Here is an 18893-nt window from a genome sequence, read left to right on the forward strand (position 1 = left end):
GGCCCTTTAGTTCCAATGAAGGGATATCTTAAAGCTACAGCATACAGTGACATTCTAGACAATTATCTGCTTCCAACTTCGTATCAACAGTTTGGGGAAGGTCCTTTCCTGTTTCAGCATAACAATGCCCCAAGGCACAAAGCGAGGTCCATAGAGAAATTGTTTGTCGAGATCAGTGTGGAAGAACTTGACTGATCTGCACAGAGCCCTTACCTCAATCCCATCGAACACCTACACCTACACATACACAAACACACAAACACACACACACGCACACACGTATACACCCACCTAAACAAAAACACTAGTATTCAACCACTTTCCCTTTTCTAAAGAAAGACAAAACACTTCTGACGGTGTCTGGTGAAAGAATGGGTTGCCACAACAGCCAATCATAGCTGACGCGTGAGACCAAATATCACCATTATCAAGTAGCACACAGAGAAACACGCATATGCAAGCAGACAGGCACACTCACATAGGCTGCACACACACACATAGCTTTGAAGTTAGAGTGTTGGGACAGTAACCAAAATGTTACTGGTTTGAATACCGGAGCCGACAAGGTGAAACATCTGTCACTGTGCCCTTGAGCAAAGCACTTAACCCTAATTGGCTTGCTGGTGTCTCGGTGGGAGTTGGAATATGCAATAAACACTTCCATTACACACATGTGTGGAACAGGCAAATATAAGAAACCCCCAAATTATTATTTACACACACACACACACACACACACACACACACACACACACACACACACACACACACACACACACACACACACACACACACACACACACACACACACACACACACACACACACACACACACACACACACACACACACACACACACAGTCTATGTAACAAGCTAGCTAAATGTCAGACACACCCCAGGGGTATTCTGCCACATTGTTACAGTGAATAATGCCATTTGAAGAAGCTATCTGTGCTGTGGTTTGAGGAGAAAGATACAACAGAACAAGTGGTGGTGGGAGACGCTCCCTCGTGCTGCTGGGAGACGCTCCCTCGTGCTGCTGGGAGACGCTCCCTCGTGCTGCTGGGCGACGCTCCCTCGTGCTGCTGGGAGACGCTCCCTCGTGCTGCTGGGAGACGCTCCCTCGTGCTGCTGTGAGACGCTCCCTCGTGCTGCTGGGAGACGCTCCCTCGTGCTGCAGTGAGACGCTCCCTCGTGCTGCTGGGAGACGCTCCCTCGTGCTGCTGGGAGACGCTCCCTCGTGCTGCTGGGAGACGCTCCCTCGTGCTGCTGTGAGACGCTCCCTCGTGCTGCTGGGAGACGCTCCCTCGTGCTGCTGGGAGACGCTCCCTCGTGCTGCTGGGAGACGCTCCCTCGTGCTGCTGGGTGACGCTCCCTCGTGCTGCTGGGAGACGCTCCCTCGTGCTGCTGGGAGACGCTCCCTCGTGCTGCTGGGAGACGCTCCCTCGTGCTGCTGGGAGACGCTCCCTCGTGCTGCTGGGTGACGCTCCCTCGTGCTGCTGGGAGACGCTCCCTCGTGCTGCTGGGAGACGCTCCCTCGTGCTGCTGGGAGACGCTCCCTCGTGCTGCTGGGAGACGCTCCCTCGTGCTGCTGTGAGACGCTCCCTCGTGCTGCTGGGAGACGCTCCCTCGTGCTGCTGTGAGACGCTCCCTCGTGCTGCTGGGAGACGCTCCCTCGTGCTGCTGGGAGACGCTCCCTCGTGCTGCTGGGAGACGCTCCCTCGTGCTGCTGGGAGACGCTCCCTCGTGCTGCTGGGAGACGCTCCCTCGTGCTGCTGGGAGACGCTCCCTCGTGCTGCTGGGAGACGCTCCCTCGTGCTGCTGTGCCCCACTGACCCCTCTACTGTTAGAACGGAAGACAACCTCACAAGAGGTTACAACAACAGCCAAATGGTGGTAAGAAGTTTGTTGTTGAGAAAGTGTTTGGTCAGTCCCTCTTTTAACTATTTTAAAAATGAATAAGAGGTCTTTGGGGTGTTTGAGAGGGATGGCGTTCGGATTTAAAGCAAACAAAAGCTCCCTGTCAAGCCAATCATTGTTTCACAATAAAAACACACCGTTTGTTGGTCGCCTTCCCTATAAACTTCACTCTTCTATGCCTCTAATAATAGTCCTTCACTTGAAGCATATTAAAGCAATCGGCGATATTAAAAGCATCCATACATACGTATGCATACATACGTCTTATTCATAAGAAGCACCTTCTCATCTGGCAAGTTGGCAAAACATGAATTCCTATGCAGCAAGGTTCTGTAGCAGGACAGAGGACTTGTGGATTTAAAGGGACACTTGGCCAATTGAACAGTACAAGAGACACACACTTAGCATAGGTTAATTAAAAACAACACAATGAATAGTCTACACAGCACAAACCAACACTCACCCTCTCTGATTTCTTCTCTCTTCAGTGATCCTGCTGAGAGATATTTGAGGCGGTAGTGGTGTATCTCTTGGCCAATGGTTTTCCAATGTAAAACAGTAACGTCAGAAAAGTGAAAATGGTCAGTCTTTCGTTTTTGATGTTTTTTTTTTTAAAACGAAAAATGACTGGATTTTTGTTTTTCGTTTTATTTCAGAAAACAGAATAACAAATTGACCTTATTAAAATATTTTCAAAAAAATACATTGTTTGGTTTTATTATTATTATTATTATTTGCATATAAAAAGCAACAACTTGATATTTTGATTGTCGCAGGTCGGTGGGGTTAAATGTGAAATGTCTTTCATTGGCCAAATGCACAGCAAACTTATTTTTGTAAATCTACTATTTATGAATTAATCTGCTATTAATTCACCTACTGCTATATTAATGGTAGGCTTGCTACGTGCTATCAACGTTAGTAAGAGTTTGTGTGTGTGTGTGTGTGTGTGTGTGTGTGTGTGTGTGTGTGTGTGTGTGTGTGTGTGTGTGTGTGTGTGTGTGTGTGTGTGTGTGTGTGTGTGTGTGTGTGTGTGTGTGTGTGTGTGTGTGTGTGTGTGTGTGTGTGTAGGGGCTGCCAAGATGCAGTGGTGTGTATGAAGACTCTGTGGAAGAACTTCCCGGAAAACATAACCTTCCTCTCCGTGTTATGTCAGTTGTTTTAGTCTACTCATAAAAGTGTGTGAGAAATATCTGTGTTTTTACAAGGTTTGTGTGTTCTTGGTTGTGTTTGAATGTGTATTGACCATGTTGTGGGTGTGTATGTGGTCAGAGGGAGCTGGACTGCAGACAGAAAATGTTGGGAGTGGAAGTGGTTGAATTTTTTTGGGCGTGGAGAGGACGGTGGACATTGGTTAAGTTTTCTTTGCGGAGGAAAGACATTTACGTACCGGGATGAAAATGTAATTACAAAACAAAAAAATGATGTGCAAAATATTCAAATGACATTAGTTTGACCTGTTGTAAGGAAATAGTAAGTTGTGAATACAACCCAATACATTTCAGTTCAGATTATGGATGAAATACTACCAGTTCAGATTATTTTACGAGGATGAAATACTACCAGCTTCAAATGAAATTGTATTTCTCACAAGCTTTGTGCACAACGGGTGAAAGGTTTACTTACATGCCCTTCCCAACAATGCAGAAAGAGAAAGAATTAGAAAATAAAATAAATAGACAAATAATAACACAAGGAATAAATACACAATGATTAATGATGATTATATACACTGAGTATACAAAACATTAAAGACACCTGCTCTTTCTATGACATAGACTGACCAGGTGACTCCAGGTGAAAGCTATGACCCCTTATTGATGTCACTTGTTAATGGGGAGGAGAGGCTAGCGTCGTCCCACATGGCCAACATCCAGTGAAAATGCAGAGCGACAAATTAAAATAAATTACTATAAAAATGTAACTTTCATGAAATCACATATGCAATACACCAAATTAAAGCTACACTTGTTGTGAATCCAGCCATCGTTCAGATTTCAAAACGGCTTTACGACGAAAGCACACCAAACAATTATGTTAGGTTAGTACATAGTCACAGAATAACACAGCCATTTTTCAAGCCAGAGAGAGGAGTCACATAAAGCATAAATAGAGATAAAATGAATCACTAACCTTTGATGATCTTCATCAGATGACACTCATAGGACTTCATGTTACACAATACATGTATGTTTTGTTCGATAAAGTTCATATTTATTTCCAAAAATCTCAGTTTACATTGGCGCATTACGTTCAGTAATGTTTTGCTTCCAAAACATCCGGTGATTTTGCAGAGAGTCACATCAATTTACAGAAATACTCATTATAAATGTTGATGAAAATACATGTGTTATGCATGGAACTTTACATAAACTTCTCCTTAATGAAACCGCTGTGTCAGATTTCAAAAAAGCTTTACCGAAAAAGCAAACCATGCAATAATCTGAGTAAGGCGCTCAGAGCCCAAACAAGCCAACGAGATATCCGCCATGTTGTGGAGTCAACAAAGTCAGAAATAGCATTATAAATATTCACTTACCTTTGATGATCTTCATCAGAATGCACTCCCAGGAATCCCAGTTCCACAATAAATGTTTGATTTGTTCAATAAAGTTCATAATTTATGTCCAAACAACTCATTTTGTCCGCGCGTTTAGTACACAATCCAAACTGACGATGCGCTGGCAGGTCCAGGCGAAAGTTCAGACAAAAAGTCATATTACAGTTCGTAGAAACATGTCAAACGAAGTATAGAATCAATCTTTAGGATGTTTTTTTATCGTACATCTTTAATATGGTTCCAACCGGAGAATTCCTTTGTTTTCAGAAATGCAATGGAACGCAAGATACCTGGTTGGATTTTTTCTCAGGTTTTTGCCTGCCATATGAGTTCTGTTATACTCACAGACATCATTCAAACAGTTTTAGAAACTTCAGAGTGTTTTCTATCCAAATCTAATTACATGCATATTCTAGCTTTTAGGACAGAGTAGCAGGCCACCTCGACAACAGCCAGTTAAATTGCAGGGCGCCAAATTCAAAACAACAGAAATCTCAATATTAAAATTCCTCAAACATACAAGTATTTTACATCATTTTAAAGATACAATTCTTGTAAATCCAGCCGCAGTGTCCGATTTTCAATAGGTTTTACGGCGAAAGCACACCAAACGATTATGTTAGGTCAGCACCTAGTCAAAGAAAACCATAAAGCCATTTTCCAGCCAAGGAGAGCCCTCACAAAAGTCAGAAATAGCGATTAAATTAATCACTAACCTTTGATGATCTTCATCAGATGGCACTCACAGAACTCCATGTTACACAATAAATGTGTGTTTTGTTCGATAAAGTTAATCTTTATGTCCAAAATCCTCATTTGAAATATGTGTGTTATGGTCAAAAATGCATTGTCTCAAACAAACATCCGGTGAAAGTGCAGAGAGCCACATCAAATTACAGAAATACTCATCATAAACATTGATAAAAGATACAAGTGTCATTCATGGAAATATAGATAAACTTCTCCTTAACAAGTTGAATCCAGTGAGCTACCTCTAGAACAGCTAGGGGTCTCCAAGGAGAGTGTTGAGAATAACTGACTGATTTTGTTAACTTCTTTCAGCTAGGGGGCTGAAAAATAAAAAATAACGCTCCCAAGGTAAACTGACTATTTCTCAGGTACAGATGCTATAATATGCATATAATTGACAGATTAGGATAGAAAACACTCTAAAGTTTCCAAAACTGTCAAAATATTGTTTGTGAGTATAACAGAACTGATTTTGCAGGCGAAAACCTGAGGAAATCCAATCCGGAAGTGCCTTTTATTTGGAAAAATCCCTGTTCCGTTGCATGCCACTCCTCCATTTAAAGGGGTATCAAACAGTTTCCTTTTCCAATGGCTTCCTCGGGCTGTGACCAGGCTTTAGACATAGTTTCAAGCTTTTATTTTGAAAAATGAGCGAGATTTTTCAAAACGCGTCAGGTGTCCTTTGATTAGTTCCTGCGCGCGAGAGATGAAGCTCGACATTTTCTTTCTCTGTAGTATTGAATAGGTTACCGTCCGGTTTAAATATTATCGATTATGTATTTTAAAAACAACCTGAGGATTGATTATAAAAAACGTTTGACATGTTTCTACGAACATTATGGATACTTTGGGGAATTTTCGTCTGCCTTTCAGGACCGGAACGAGCCTGTGGTTTTCTGAACATAACGCGCAAACCAAATGGCGGTTTTTGGTTATAAAACTAATCTTTATCGAACACAAATAACATTTATTGTGTAACTGGGAGTCTCGTGAGTGCAAACATCCGAAGATTATCAAAGGTAAGCGATACATTTTATTGCTTTTCTGACTTTCGTGACCAAGCTAATTTGGGGTTAGCTGTTCTTACTGTTTTGTCTAGTGATAAACTGATTAACTCTCAAACGCTTGGATTGCTTTCACTGTAAAGCATATTTTCAAAATCTGACAGGATAGGTGGATTAACAACAAGCTAAGCTGTGTTTTGGTATTTTTCACTTGTGATTTCATGATTATAAATATTTTTTGTATTATTTTTTTATTTGGCGCTCTGCAATTTAGCGGTTGTTTACGAAAATGATCCCGCTAAAGGGATCCGTGCGGCAAGAAGAACCAGTCTCAATGGAACCATCACCCCTTCAAAGAACCCTTGAGGAACCCACTTTTTTTAGTGTGTACATGTAACCTGCATAGAAATACAAACGATGGCATACTTGGCTGCCATTGTGAGTTTACCCATGAGTTTACCAGTGAAACTTCCAGGGTTAGAGGTTCCAAGTCCATTCTAAACAATATATTTCTGGTTAGGGTGTCTCCTACCTCCCTTTCCTCTCCTCTCTCTCCTCGCTGTCTTCCCCTTTCTCTCCACATTGACATGTCAGTAGTGGTGATTCATCATGCTGTGATGTGTCTTCCTGTCCCCAGCGCACTCCGGCCCCTTTACAGCTGATTGCAAGATGATGCGTGAAATGACTGCATTTCAAACTGCCTCATTTCACACTCATCTCTTTTAATGCCTTTATTTATTCATATTCACTGTGTATATTTATTCCCTCCTGAAAGGAGATGACAGTCCTATAACTTGGTCAGTCAAAGCGTTTGGTGTGCATTGATGCTACACAGCTTCATGGGTGATGTGATGCAAGCATTTGAAAGGGCTAGGGGAGAATTAAGGGATTACATTACCAGTTGGATGGATGAATGAGTGTGTGTGTATGTGTGTGTGCGTGTAAGTGTGTGTATATGTCTGTCTGTGTGTCAACGCTGTGGATAATAAGTGTAAAGACCCGTTATGTTGTTCTGAGGCAGGAGACAGGCTTGTCTGACATGACACACTTTGTCATTGAAACAAAGTGATCTCTCTCTCTGTCTTACTCTCTCTCTCTCTCGCTCATTTACACTTAAAATAAATGAGAAGACTAGTAATACAGGCAGGAAGTAGTAAGGGAGGGATGGAGGAAGTTGGAAAGTAAGGTCGGCTGTTTAGAGCAATTTAAGAAACGTACAATATGTTACGGATTTGCAAATTGTGCTATATATTACGGATTTTCAAAACTATTATATGTTACGAATTCTAGCTAGGTGCCTAACGTTAGCTATCTGACTAACGTTAGCTAGGCTAGGGGTTGGGGTGAAGGGTTAAGGTTAGGTTTAGGATTAAGTTGTCCTTGATGAGATTCGAACTAGCAACCCCCCTGACCAACCACTCGACTTTAGTGTTTGCTTTAAGTAATCTGTTTTATGCAACCATACCAAACATAACATATCACACTAATTTGAGGGTCCAGGACATGCACAGTCATTTGCCACAGCAGACACTGACAGTATTCAATTACAGTTGCTACTTTGGGTCTCTCTACTCTGGAAAGCTCTCTACTCTGGAACACTCTCTACTCTGGAACATTCCCTACACTGGAACACTCCCTATACTGGAACACTCTCTACTCTCTACTCTTGAACACTCTCTATTCTCTACTCGGAAACATTCTCTACTCTGGAACACTCTCTACTCTGGAACACTCTCTACTCAATTCTCTGGAACACTCTCTACTCTGGAACACTCTCTACTCTCTACTCTGGAACACTCTCTACTCTCTACTCTGGAACACTCTCTACTCTGGAACACTCTCTACTCAATTCTCTGGAACACTCTCTGCTCTGGAACACTCTATACTCTGGAACACTCTCTACTCTGGAACACTTTCTACACTCACACTCTCTACTCTGGAACACTCTCTGCTCTGGAACACTCTCTACTCTGGAACGCTCTCTACTCTTGAACACTCTATTCTCTACTCTGGAACACTCTCTACTCTGGAATACTCTCTACTCTGGAACACTCTCTACTCTTGAACACTCTATTCTCTACTCTGGAATACTCTCTACTCTGGAACACTTTCTACACTCACAGTCTCTACTCTGGAACACTCTCTACTCTGGAACACTTTCTACACTCACAGTCTCTACTCTGGAATGCTCACTACTCTGGAACACTTTCTACACTCACAGTCTCTACTTTGGAACACTCTCTACTCTGGAACACTTTCTACACTCACAGTCTCTACTCTGGAACACTTTCTACACTCACAGTCTCTACTCTGGAACACTCTCTACTCTGGAACACTTTCTACACTCACAGTCTCTACTCTGGAACACTCTCTACTCTGGAACACTTTCTACACTCACATTCTCTACTCTGGAACACGCTCTACTCTGGAACACTTTCTACACTCACTACTCTCTACTCTGGAACACACTCTACTCTGGAGCACTCTCTATTCTGGAACACTCTCTACTCTGGAATGCTCACTACTCTCTACTCTGGAACACTTTCTACACTCACAGCCTCTACTCTGGAACACTCTCTACTCTGGAACACTTTCTACACTCACAGTCTCTACTCTGGAATGCTCACTACTCTGGAACACTTGCCACACTCACAGTCTCTACTCTGGAACACACTCTACTCTGGGACACTTTCTACACTCACATTCTCTACTCTGGAACACTCTCTACTCTGGAACACTTTCTACACTCACAGTCTCTACTCTGGAATGCTCACTACTCTGGAACACTTTTTTCACTCACAGTCTCTACTCTGGAACACTCTCTACTCTGGAGCACTCTCTATTCTGGAACACTCTCTACTCTGGAATGCGCAGCAACCCTCTTCTGTTGCTGTCTCTCTTGTCTGCCCTCTTCTGTTGCTGTCTCTCTTGTCTGCCCTCTTCTATTGCTGTCTCAGTATTATATGTTGCTGTCTCTCTTGTCTGCCCTCTTCTATTGCTGTCTCAGTATTATATGTTGCTGTCTCTCTTGTCTACCCTCTTCTATTGCTGTCTCAGTATTATATGTTGCTGTCTCTCTTGTCTGCCCTCTTCTGTTGCTGTCACTCTTGTTTATCCTCTTCTGTTGCTGTCTCTCTTGTCTTCCCTCTTCTGTTGCTGTCTCAGTATTATATGTTGCTGTCTCTCTTGTCTGCCCTCTTCTGTTGCTGTCACTCTTGTCTATCCTCTTCTGTTGCTGTCTCTCTTGTCTACCCTCTTCTTTTGCTGTCTCTTAGTAATATATGTTACTGTCTCTTTTGTTTGCCCTCTTTAATTGATGTCTCTCTTGTCTGCTCTCTTTTGTTGTTGTCTCTCTCGGCTGCCCTCTTCTGTTGCTGTCTCTCTTGTCTGCCCTCTTCTGTTGCTGTCTCTCTTGTATGTTCTCTTTCATTACTGTCTCTTAGAATTCTATGTTACTGTCTCTCTTGTCTGTCCTCTTCTGTTGATGTCTCTCTTGTCTACACTCTTCTGTTGCTGTCTCTTAGTATTATATGTTGCAGTCTCTCTTGTCTGCCCTCTTTTGTTGTTGTCTCTCTTTTCTACCCTCTTCTGTTGCTATCTCTCTTGTCTGCCCTATTCTGTTGCTGTCTCTTAGTATTATATATTTCTGTCTCTCTTGTATGTTCTCTTTCATTGCTGTCTCTTAGAATTCTATATTACTATCTCTCTTGACTACCCTCTTCTGTTGCTGTCTCTCTTGTCTGCCCTCTTCTGTTGCTATCTCTCTTGTCTGCCCTCTTCTGTTGCTGTCTCAGTATTATATGTTGCTGTCTCTCTTGTCTGCCCTCTTCTGTTGCTGTCTCTTAGTATTCTATGTTGCTGTCTCTCTTGTATGTTCTCTTTCATTGCTGTCTCTTAGAATTCTATGTTACTGTCTCTCTTGTCTACACTCTTCTGTTGCTGTCTCTCTTGTCTGCCCTCTTCTGTTGCTGTCTCTTAGTATTATATGTTGCTGTCTCTCTTGTCTGCCCTCTTCTGTTGCTGTCACTCTTGTCTATCCTCTTCTGTTTCTGTCTCTCTTGTCTGCCCTCTTCTGTTGCTGTCCCTCATGTCTACCCTCTTCTGTTGCTGTCTCTTAGTAATCTATGTTGCTGTCTCTCTTGTGTGTTCTCTTTCATTGCTGTCTCTTAGAATTCTATGTTACTGTCTCTCTTGTCTATCCTCTTCTGTTGCTGTCTCTCTTGTCTACCCTCTTCTGTTACTGTCTCTCTTGTCTACCCTCTTCTGTTGCTGTCTCTCTTGTCTACCCTCTTCTGTTGCTGTCTCTCTTTTCTACCCTCTTATGTTGCTGTCTCTTAGTATTCTGTGTTACTATCTCTCTTGTCTGTCCTCTTTTATTGCTGTCTATTAGTATTATATGTTGCTGACTCTCTTGTCTGCCCTCTTCGGTTGCTGTTCTTAGTATTCTATCTTGCTGTCTCTCTTGTGTGTCCTCTTTTATTGCTGTCTCTTAGTAATCTATGTTGCTGTCTCTCTTGTCTGCCCTCTTCTGTTGCTGTCTCTATTCTCTACCCTCTTCTGTTGCTGTCCTCCATCCTCGCTCATCATGTCCTGGTTGTAAAAAGTGTAAAAGTAAGCAATTGTTTTAATAATAATTTCAGAGGCTTTTTCACATCACATGCACATTCTGTGTAAACAATGTTTTACTTTTTCACTGTGTGTATTTCCCCTCTTATAATTAGTGCAAATAATTATTTGAATTTAATCTCTATCTCATTTGAATCTATAGAGCAGCTTGAAGTTATACAGTTAACTGTGTGCTCAATCCACCTCTGTTCTCTCTCCATATGTCCTCTTCTGTCACTGTGTCTTGTCTATTACTGTCTTTTTTGTCTATTCAATTCTGTGATGGCCTTCTGGTGTCTCTCTCCATCATATCCTATTATTCCGTTGCTGTCTCTGTGTCTTGTCTGGTGTCTCTCTCCATCACCTACTCTTATGTTGCTGTCTCTGTGTCTTGTCTGGTGTGTCTCTTTAGTGTTGCAATCCAAAACCGTCAAGGGGATAATAGGGAACTTGCGTCTGGGTCACCTAAATCATCCTCTTCCGTCCCATTTTCCCTTGGCTGCTGCTGTTCTAAATGCTCCACTGGCCTGCTGTTCTCATCTGTCCTCCTCTTTGGCTAATCTGAAAGGTAGAGGTGCAACATGTATTTAGTCAGTTTTAAGGGGCGACTGCACTTCCTGATTTGACAGGAAAATAAATGATATGTATATTTTTAGGGGCAGTTGCTCTTTATTGTTACTGTATACTGACACGACCAGGGCAAATAACCTGTAAAGACAAATTAAAGTATCCTCATAACAGCACAAAACAACTCCAAACATGACAGATAAGAAGCTACATAAACCCTAGGCTATATGAATATAAAGAGACATGAGCTAAAATCATTTTACCTGTAGAATTAAATAAGCTATAGGACCTCTATGATTCACTTAATTTAGTCAGTTATACAAGCTAATGTGAGATTTTTAGATTACATAACATTTGGGTACACATAACACATAACAATCTATCGACAAAGCCGGCCATCTTTCCCCCTTCACTTCTAAGTTTAATTTCAAGTCCGTTTATTTGTCATATACACACGATGTACATGGAGTACAATGAAATGCTTACTTCAGGTTGTCCTCTCGACAATGCAACAACAAAATAAAAAGTATGTCGCTAAGTGAATAAAAAGAGTAATACAAATAAAAGGTCAATGAAATAAATTTAAAAATGGGAAGTTTTTTTTTTACAAGTAGTTACACAGCCATTTGGAAATAATAGACATGAAACAAGCATGTTCACCTGAAGAATTGAATAGGTTATGATTCATTCCATTTTGTCCGTTCTAGCACATCAGTATTGCACATGTTATACAAGGTTAAATATAATGTAAAAAAAATCAGCTTCAGTCCACTGTGTCACTGTCATAAAATACAGTGTTTGCTTCAGTTAGAAAAATGTTCTCTCATCTCTTCAATCTCAGCTAGCTAGCCAAGCTAGTAGCTATCAAAGTGGCTAGCCAGCCAAGCTAGTAGCTACCAAAGTGGCTAGACAGCCAAGCCAGTAGCTACCAAAGTGGCTAGCCAACCAATCTAGTAGCTACCAAAGTGGCTAGCCAGCCAAGCTAGTAGCTACCAAAGTGGCTAGCCAGCCAAGCTAGTAGCTACCAAAGTGGCTAGCCAGCCAAGCCAGTAGCTACCAAAGTGGCTAGCCAGCCAAGCTAGTAACTACCAAAGTGGCTAGCCAGCCAAGCTAGTAGCTACCAAAGTGGCTGGCCAGCCAAGCCAGTAGCTGCCAAAGTGGCTAGCCAGCCAAGCTAGCTACATAAACAAAACCTATCAAAATACACTTTCTGGACATAAATACTTTTCTTAATATCATGATTTATATCAATATTCTTAGATTGCCAATTCACTAAATACACTACCCGCAAGGAATTGACATCTACCTTGGATAACATTGGTTTTATGCCATTTATGCCTGTTATACTATCTGGTTAGCAACATTATTACGATTCAAATATAGCTAACTGATAGTAAAACATTTGCTTTGTGTATATCTTGTTTCATCTCTATTGCCTTTGTCCTGGATAGAAAAAGGAAGATTCAGTGAATGGGTATGTCCATAGTAAGTCCATAGGGCTAACTGGCTAGCTAGCTAGCCATGAAGAGTAGTTAGGTAGCTACTCATGAAGAATTGACATCTTCTGTACCTTGCATATCATTCATTTTAGGTCATTTTTGCCTGTTTAAGTAGATGCTGTCTAGCTAGATTATAACGATTCACATATATCTAGCTGATAATTATGAAGTAAAACATTTGCTTTGTGTATATCTTGTTGCGTCCATTGTCGTCATTGTCCTGGCCGGAAGAAGGTTCAGTGAATGGGGAGGTGCCGTGTGAGGTAACACAGTAAGGGTGGTGTGAGTACTTCTCAAATGTAATGTTTAATGTGTTCTCCCCACTCTTGGCCTCACAAGAATGGACTCAAGAGAACTTCCTGGGAGAATGCACTTGGAGCATGAGAGTGTGGAGCACGGTAGTATGCATATTGAGAAACATTGAGAAACACCTATTGTCATCTAACCGGTGCTGTAGCGGTGGGGGAGGGGTCAAGGTACGTGATCGGGCCACTGCGTGATCGGGCCACTGCGCTATGTCATCTCGACCAATCACCGCGTCACTAACCGGGGTTTATTGCAGTACCTGCTACTGCCTAGCGCAGTGTATTGTGTTGTATATTTTGTTCATGATTTTATAAATACTGCATAGCCTAAGTTATATCTGGTAAGGAAACTCATATCAGACCGAAATGTAAAAAAAAAAGAAAAATACAATTGAAAGATTCGGGGCTGGATCAAAACCATCCAGGGCTGAAGTCCGGGAAGCACAGAACGAATAACGCAACTGATTTAAAGGCTTGTAGTGCTCAGAAGGGGGTCTAAATAGAGGGAGGGGGAGTGTAAACAGTGTTTTTCAGAAGGGAGTAATCTTGAACCTTACCATGTGCCATAGGGATTAGCCAGTAAAAGGGAGAACTGACAGGCATTTGATTTTGGGCCTTTGAGAGAATGTATCTTTCATTCTAAGATCATTAAACCAGGTCTGAGACAGCAGCAAACATCACAACAGACTGAGTTTCACAGACGTCCATTTAATGTCAATCTCCGTTTAGAATATTTACACATAAAAGTAAAACAAATGTATTCATCTAGCGTCCTCTTGTGTGTTACAGGGTACGATGTGCTATTACATACATTACATGACCAAAAGTATGTGGACAACTGCTCTGCTTATTCCAAAGTCACGGGTAATAATATGGAGTTGGTCCCCCCTTTGCTGCTATAACAGCCTCCATTCTTCTTGGAAGGCTTTCAATTAGATGTTGGAACATTGCTGCAGGGACTTGCTTCCATTCAGCCACAAGATCATTAATGGGGTTGGGCACTGATGTTGGACAATCGCTTTGTGCACTTGGGCATTGTCATGCTGAAACAGGAAATGGCCTTCCCCAAACTGTTGACACAAAGTTGGAAGCACAGAATCATCTAGAATGTCATTGTATGCTGTAGGGTTAAGATTTCCCCTTACTGGAATAAAATGACCTAGCCGGAACCATGAAAAACAGCCCCCAGACCATTATTCCTCCTTCACCAAACTTTACAGTTGGCACTATGCATTGAGGTAGGTAGCGTTCTCCTGGAACCCGCCAGACTCAGATTTGTCCTTCGGACTACCAGATGGTGAAGCATGAACCATCACTACAGAGAACACGTTTCCACTGCTCCAGAGTCCAATGGCGGCGAGCTTTACACCCCTCCAGCTGACGCTTGGCATTGCGCATTGTGATCTTATGCTTGTGGGTCATTGAAACCCGTTTCATGAAGCTCCCAACGAATAGTTCTTGTGTTGGCGTGGCTTCCAGAGGCAGTTTTGAACTCGGTAATGAGTGTTGCAATCGAGGACAGATGATTTTTATGCGCTACGCACTTCAGCAATCTGCTCTCCCGTTTTGTGAACTTCAAGGCTGAGCTATTGTTGCTCCTAGAGGTTTCCATTTCATAATAACAGCACTTACAGTTGACCGGGGCAGCATGAGAATGGCCAAAAATTTGACACACTGACATATTGGAATTGTGGCATCTATGACGGTGCCACTTTGAAAGTCACTGAGCTCTTCAGTAAGGCCATTCTACTGCCAATGTTTGTTTATGGAGATTGCACGGCTTTGGGCTCAATTTTATACACGTGTCAGCAATGGGTGTGGCTGAAATAGCCGATTACACTACTTTGAAGGGGTGTCCACATACTTTTGTATAGATAGTATATATTTTCCTTGCATCTCCGAGAGGATTTATTTATTGTTTAACATGTTTGAATTTAGGCCTGCTGAATGTTTGATGTCAATCATACTACTGAGGTATTTTCAGCACTACTGCATGTGAAGACCTAGTCACACCTACTGGGATTCCAGCTTTTCCATTACGCATGGAACCAGTTGAACTGGGAAACAACTTACCACAGAGAAAGCCGTTGTTATTAATGTGTTGCCGCCAAACTGGAGGCAGCTGTGAAAAAAGTCAATACTTGGACGAGATGCAGAGTTAATTGAAAATAATGCCATCGTTGATTAGATTATTTTTTTTATTAATTAGGCTATTATCTCTTGAACCATATGGTCTATCTACTAGAAACTCATGGACAATATGGACACAGATATAAAAAATTAGTACTGTATATGTTAAGAACATATAAAAAAAAAAATGTATCCTAGTATAATTTACAAAAGTTACAATAGATTTCCATAGACTACATGTTATTTATCAAATTTAGTAACAGATGTGTAGCCAGCCTAACTGAGAGACAGTGATGTAGCCAGCCTAACTGAGAGACAGTGATGTAGCCAGCCTAACTGAGAGACAGTGATGTAGCCAGCCTAACTGAGAGACAGTGATGTAGCCAGCCTAACTGAGAGACAGTGATGTAGCCAGCCTAACTGAGAGACAGTGATGTAGCCAGCCTAACTGAGAGACAGTGATGTAGCCAGCCTAACTGAGAGACAGTGGTGTAGCCAGCCTAACTGAGAGACAGTGGTGTAGCCAGCCTAACTGAGAGACAGTGATGTAGCCAGCCTAACTGAGAGACAGTGATGTAGCCAGCCTAACTGGGAGACAGTCGTGTCCAGGGCTCAGACCAGCCTAACTGAGAGACAGTGTTGTCCTTGGCTCAGACCAGCCTAACTGAGAGACAGTGTTGTCCTTGGCTCAGACCAGCCTAACTGAGAGACAGTCGTACCCAGGGCTCAGACCGGCCTAACTGAGAGACAGTGTTGTCCTTGGCGCAGACCAGCCTAACTGGGAGACAGTCGTGTCCAGGGCTCAGACCAGCCTAACTGGGAGACAGTCGTGTCCAGGGCTCAGACCAGCCTAACTGGGAGACAGTCGTATCCAGGGCTCAGACCAGCCTAACTGAGAGACAGTGGTGTAGCCAGCCTAACTGAGAGACAGCGTTGTCCTTGGCTCAGACCAGCCTAACTGAGAGACAGTCATACCCAGGGCTCAGACCGGCCTAACTGAGAGACAGTGTTGTCCAGGGCTCAGACCAGCCTAACTGGGAGACAGTCGTATCCATGGCTCAGACCAGCCTAACTGGGAGACAGTCGTGTCCAGGGCTCAGACCGGCCTAACTGGGAGACAGTCGTATCCAGGGCTCAGACCAGCCTAACTGAGAGAAAGTGGTGTAGCCAGCCTAACTGAGAGACAGTGATGTAGCCAGCCTAACTGAGAGACAGTGGTGTAGCCAGCCTGAGAGACAGTGATGTAGCCAGCCTAACTGAGAGACAGTGATGTAGCCAGCCTAACTGGGAGACAGTGATGTAGCCAGCCTAACTGAGAGACAGTGATGTAGCCAGCCTAACTGAGAGACAGTGATGTAGCCAGCCTAACTGAGAGACAGTGGTGTAGCCAGCCTAACTGAGAGACAGTGATGTAGCCAGCCTAACTGGGAGACAGTCGTGTCCAGGGCTCAGACCAGCCTAACTGAGAGACAGTCGTACCCAGGGCTCAGACCGGCCTAACTGAGAGACAGTGTTGTCCTTGGCTCAGACCAGCCTAACTGAGAGACAGTCGTACCCAGGGCTCAGACCGGCCTAACTGAGAGACAGTGTTGTCCAGGGCTTTGACCAGCCTAACTGGGAGACAGTCGTATCCAGGGCTCAGACCAGCCTAACTGGGAGACAGTCGTGTCCAGGGCTCAGACTGGCCTAACTGAGAGACAGTCGTACCCAGGGCTCAGACCAGCCTAACTGGGAGACAGTCGTATCCATGGCTCAGACCAGCCTAACTGAGAGACAGTCGTGTCCAGGGCTCAGACCAGCCTAACTGGGAGACAGTCGTATCCATGGCTCAGACCAGCCTAACTGAGAGACAGTGGTGTAGCCAGCCTAACTGAGAGACAGTGTTGTCCTTGGCGCAGACCAGCCTAACTGGGAGACAGTCGTGTCCAGGGCTCAGACCAGCCTAACTGGGAGACAGTCGTATCCAGGGCTCAGACCAGCCTAACTGGGAGACAGTCGTATCCATGGCTCAGACCAGCCTAAATGGGGGAAGCAGAAGAGAGGTGTAGGGGAAAACTGTCCCAGAATAGTTGTCATTCTGCCAACGAAAATGAAATACAGAACACGAGTCAACTGTAGAAAATATACTGAATAGTAAAGACACTCACACACACACATGCAGACGTACTCTTTCACAATCACAAAGAGAACGAAAGAGGTTTATATATTTTGGTGTTTAATTAAACTTCTTATGGCTGCAGTCCCTTTAATGGGACCGATATGACAACAGCCAGTCGAAGTGCAGGGCGCCAAATTCAAAAAACAGAAATCTCATAATTAAAATTCCTCAGACATTCATGTGTTTTATATCATTTTTAAGGTAATCTTGTTGTTAATCCCACCAAAGTGTCCGATTTCAAATAGGCTTTTCAGTGAAAGCACTACAAACGATTATGTTAGGTCACCACAAAACCACAATAATCACAGCCATTTTTTCCAGCTAAAGGTAGCTTCACAAAAACCAGAATAGAGATAAAATTAATCACTAACCTTCGATTATTTTCATCAGATGACACTCATAGGACTTCATGTTACACAATACATGCATGTTTTGTTTGATTAAATTCATATTTATATCAAAAACTCTGAGTTTACATTGAGGTGACTAGATTCACTAAATGCAAAAACATCAAGTGACTTTGCATAGCCACATCGTTTCAACGAAATACCACAGCTGCAAAGATGGCGTCAACATAAACACGAAAATACATGATAAATATTCCCTTACCTTTGATGATCTACATCAGAAAGCACACCAGGAATCCCAGGTCCACCAGAAATGTTTGTTTTGTTCGAAAAAATCCGTTATTTATGTCCAAATACCTTATTTTGTTAGTGCGTCTGGTTTACATATCCAAACGCTAATTCTGGTCAGCGTTATATCGAACAAAAACTTCAAAAAGTGATATTATCGGTCGAAGAAACATTTCAAACTGAGTACACAATCAATCATTAGGATGTTTTTAACATATAGCTTCAATAAAGTTCCAACCGGAGTATTCCTTCTTGTCTTCGTGAGCACTGGAACGTAAGTGACTCCACGAGGAAAAAGCATGATCAGAAAATGGCTGCTTGATGGACACCTGACTGATTCTGCTATCATTCTCTCCCACAACATCATAGAAGTCTCATTATAATGTATATTGATGGTTGACATCTAGTGGAACCCCTAGGCAGTCAAAATCATTAATAGCTCAAGGGGATTTCATTAAGGACTCAGGATTTTGCCTGCCAATATGAGTTCTGTTAATCTCACAGACATAATTCAAACAGTTTTAGAAACTTTAGAGTGTTTTCTATCCAATACTAATAATAATATGCAAATATTAGCAATTATGACTGAGGAACAGGCAGTTTGATATGATCACCTTTCATCCAAGCTACTCAATACTGCCCCTTCAGCCATAAGAAACCCATCTGCAATGTAGGGCAATTTTATTTTAGAGATGAACATACTGTATGGGGTGGGTCAGCTTGGGTGGGTCAGCCGGGGAGGGTCAGCCGGGGAGGGTC

The 18893-nt window shown here is 42.7% G+C and overlaps 1 protein-coding gene across 1 annotated transcript in view; it reads right to left on the bottom strand.

Annotated features, from left to right (window-relative positions):
• Positions 1-946: 946 nt before the first annotated feature.
• LOC139549665 (myristoylated alanine-rich C-kinase substrate-like) overlaps positions 947-18893 on the bottom strand; it is a 102685-nt gene continuing 84738 nt past the window's right edge. The window contains exon 2 of the mRNA XM_071360333.1: positions 947-1844. Within this exon, the coding sequence (XP_071216434.1) occupies positions 947-1844 (898 nt within the window). The remainder of the gene's footprint in view (positions 1845-18893) is intronic.

This window comes from Salvelinus alpinus, chromosome 22, assembly GCF_045679555.1.
Source record: "Salvelinus alpinus chromosome 22, SLU_Salpinus.1, whole genome shotgun sequence".
Classification (NCBI taxonomy): domain Eukaryota; kingdom Metazoa; phylum Chordata; class Actinopteri; order Salmoniformes; family Salmonidae; genus Salvelinus; species Salvelinus alpinus.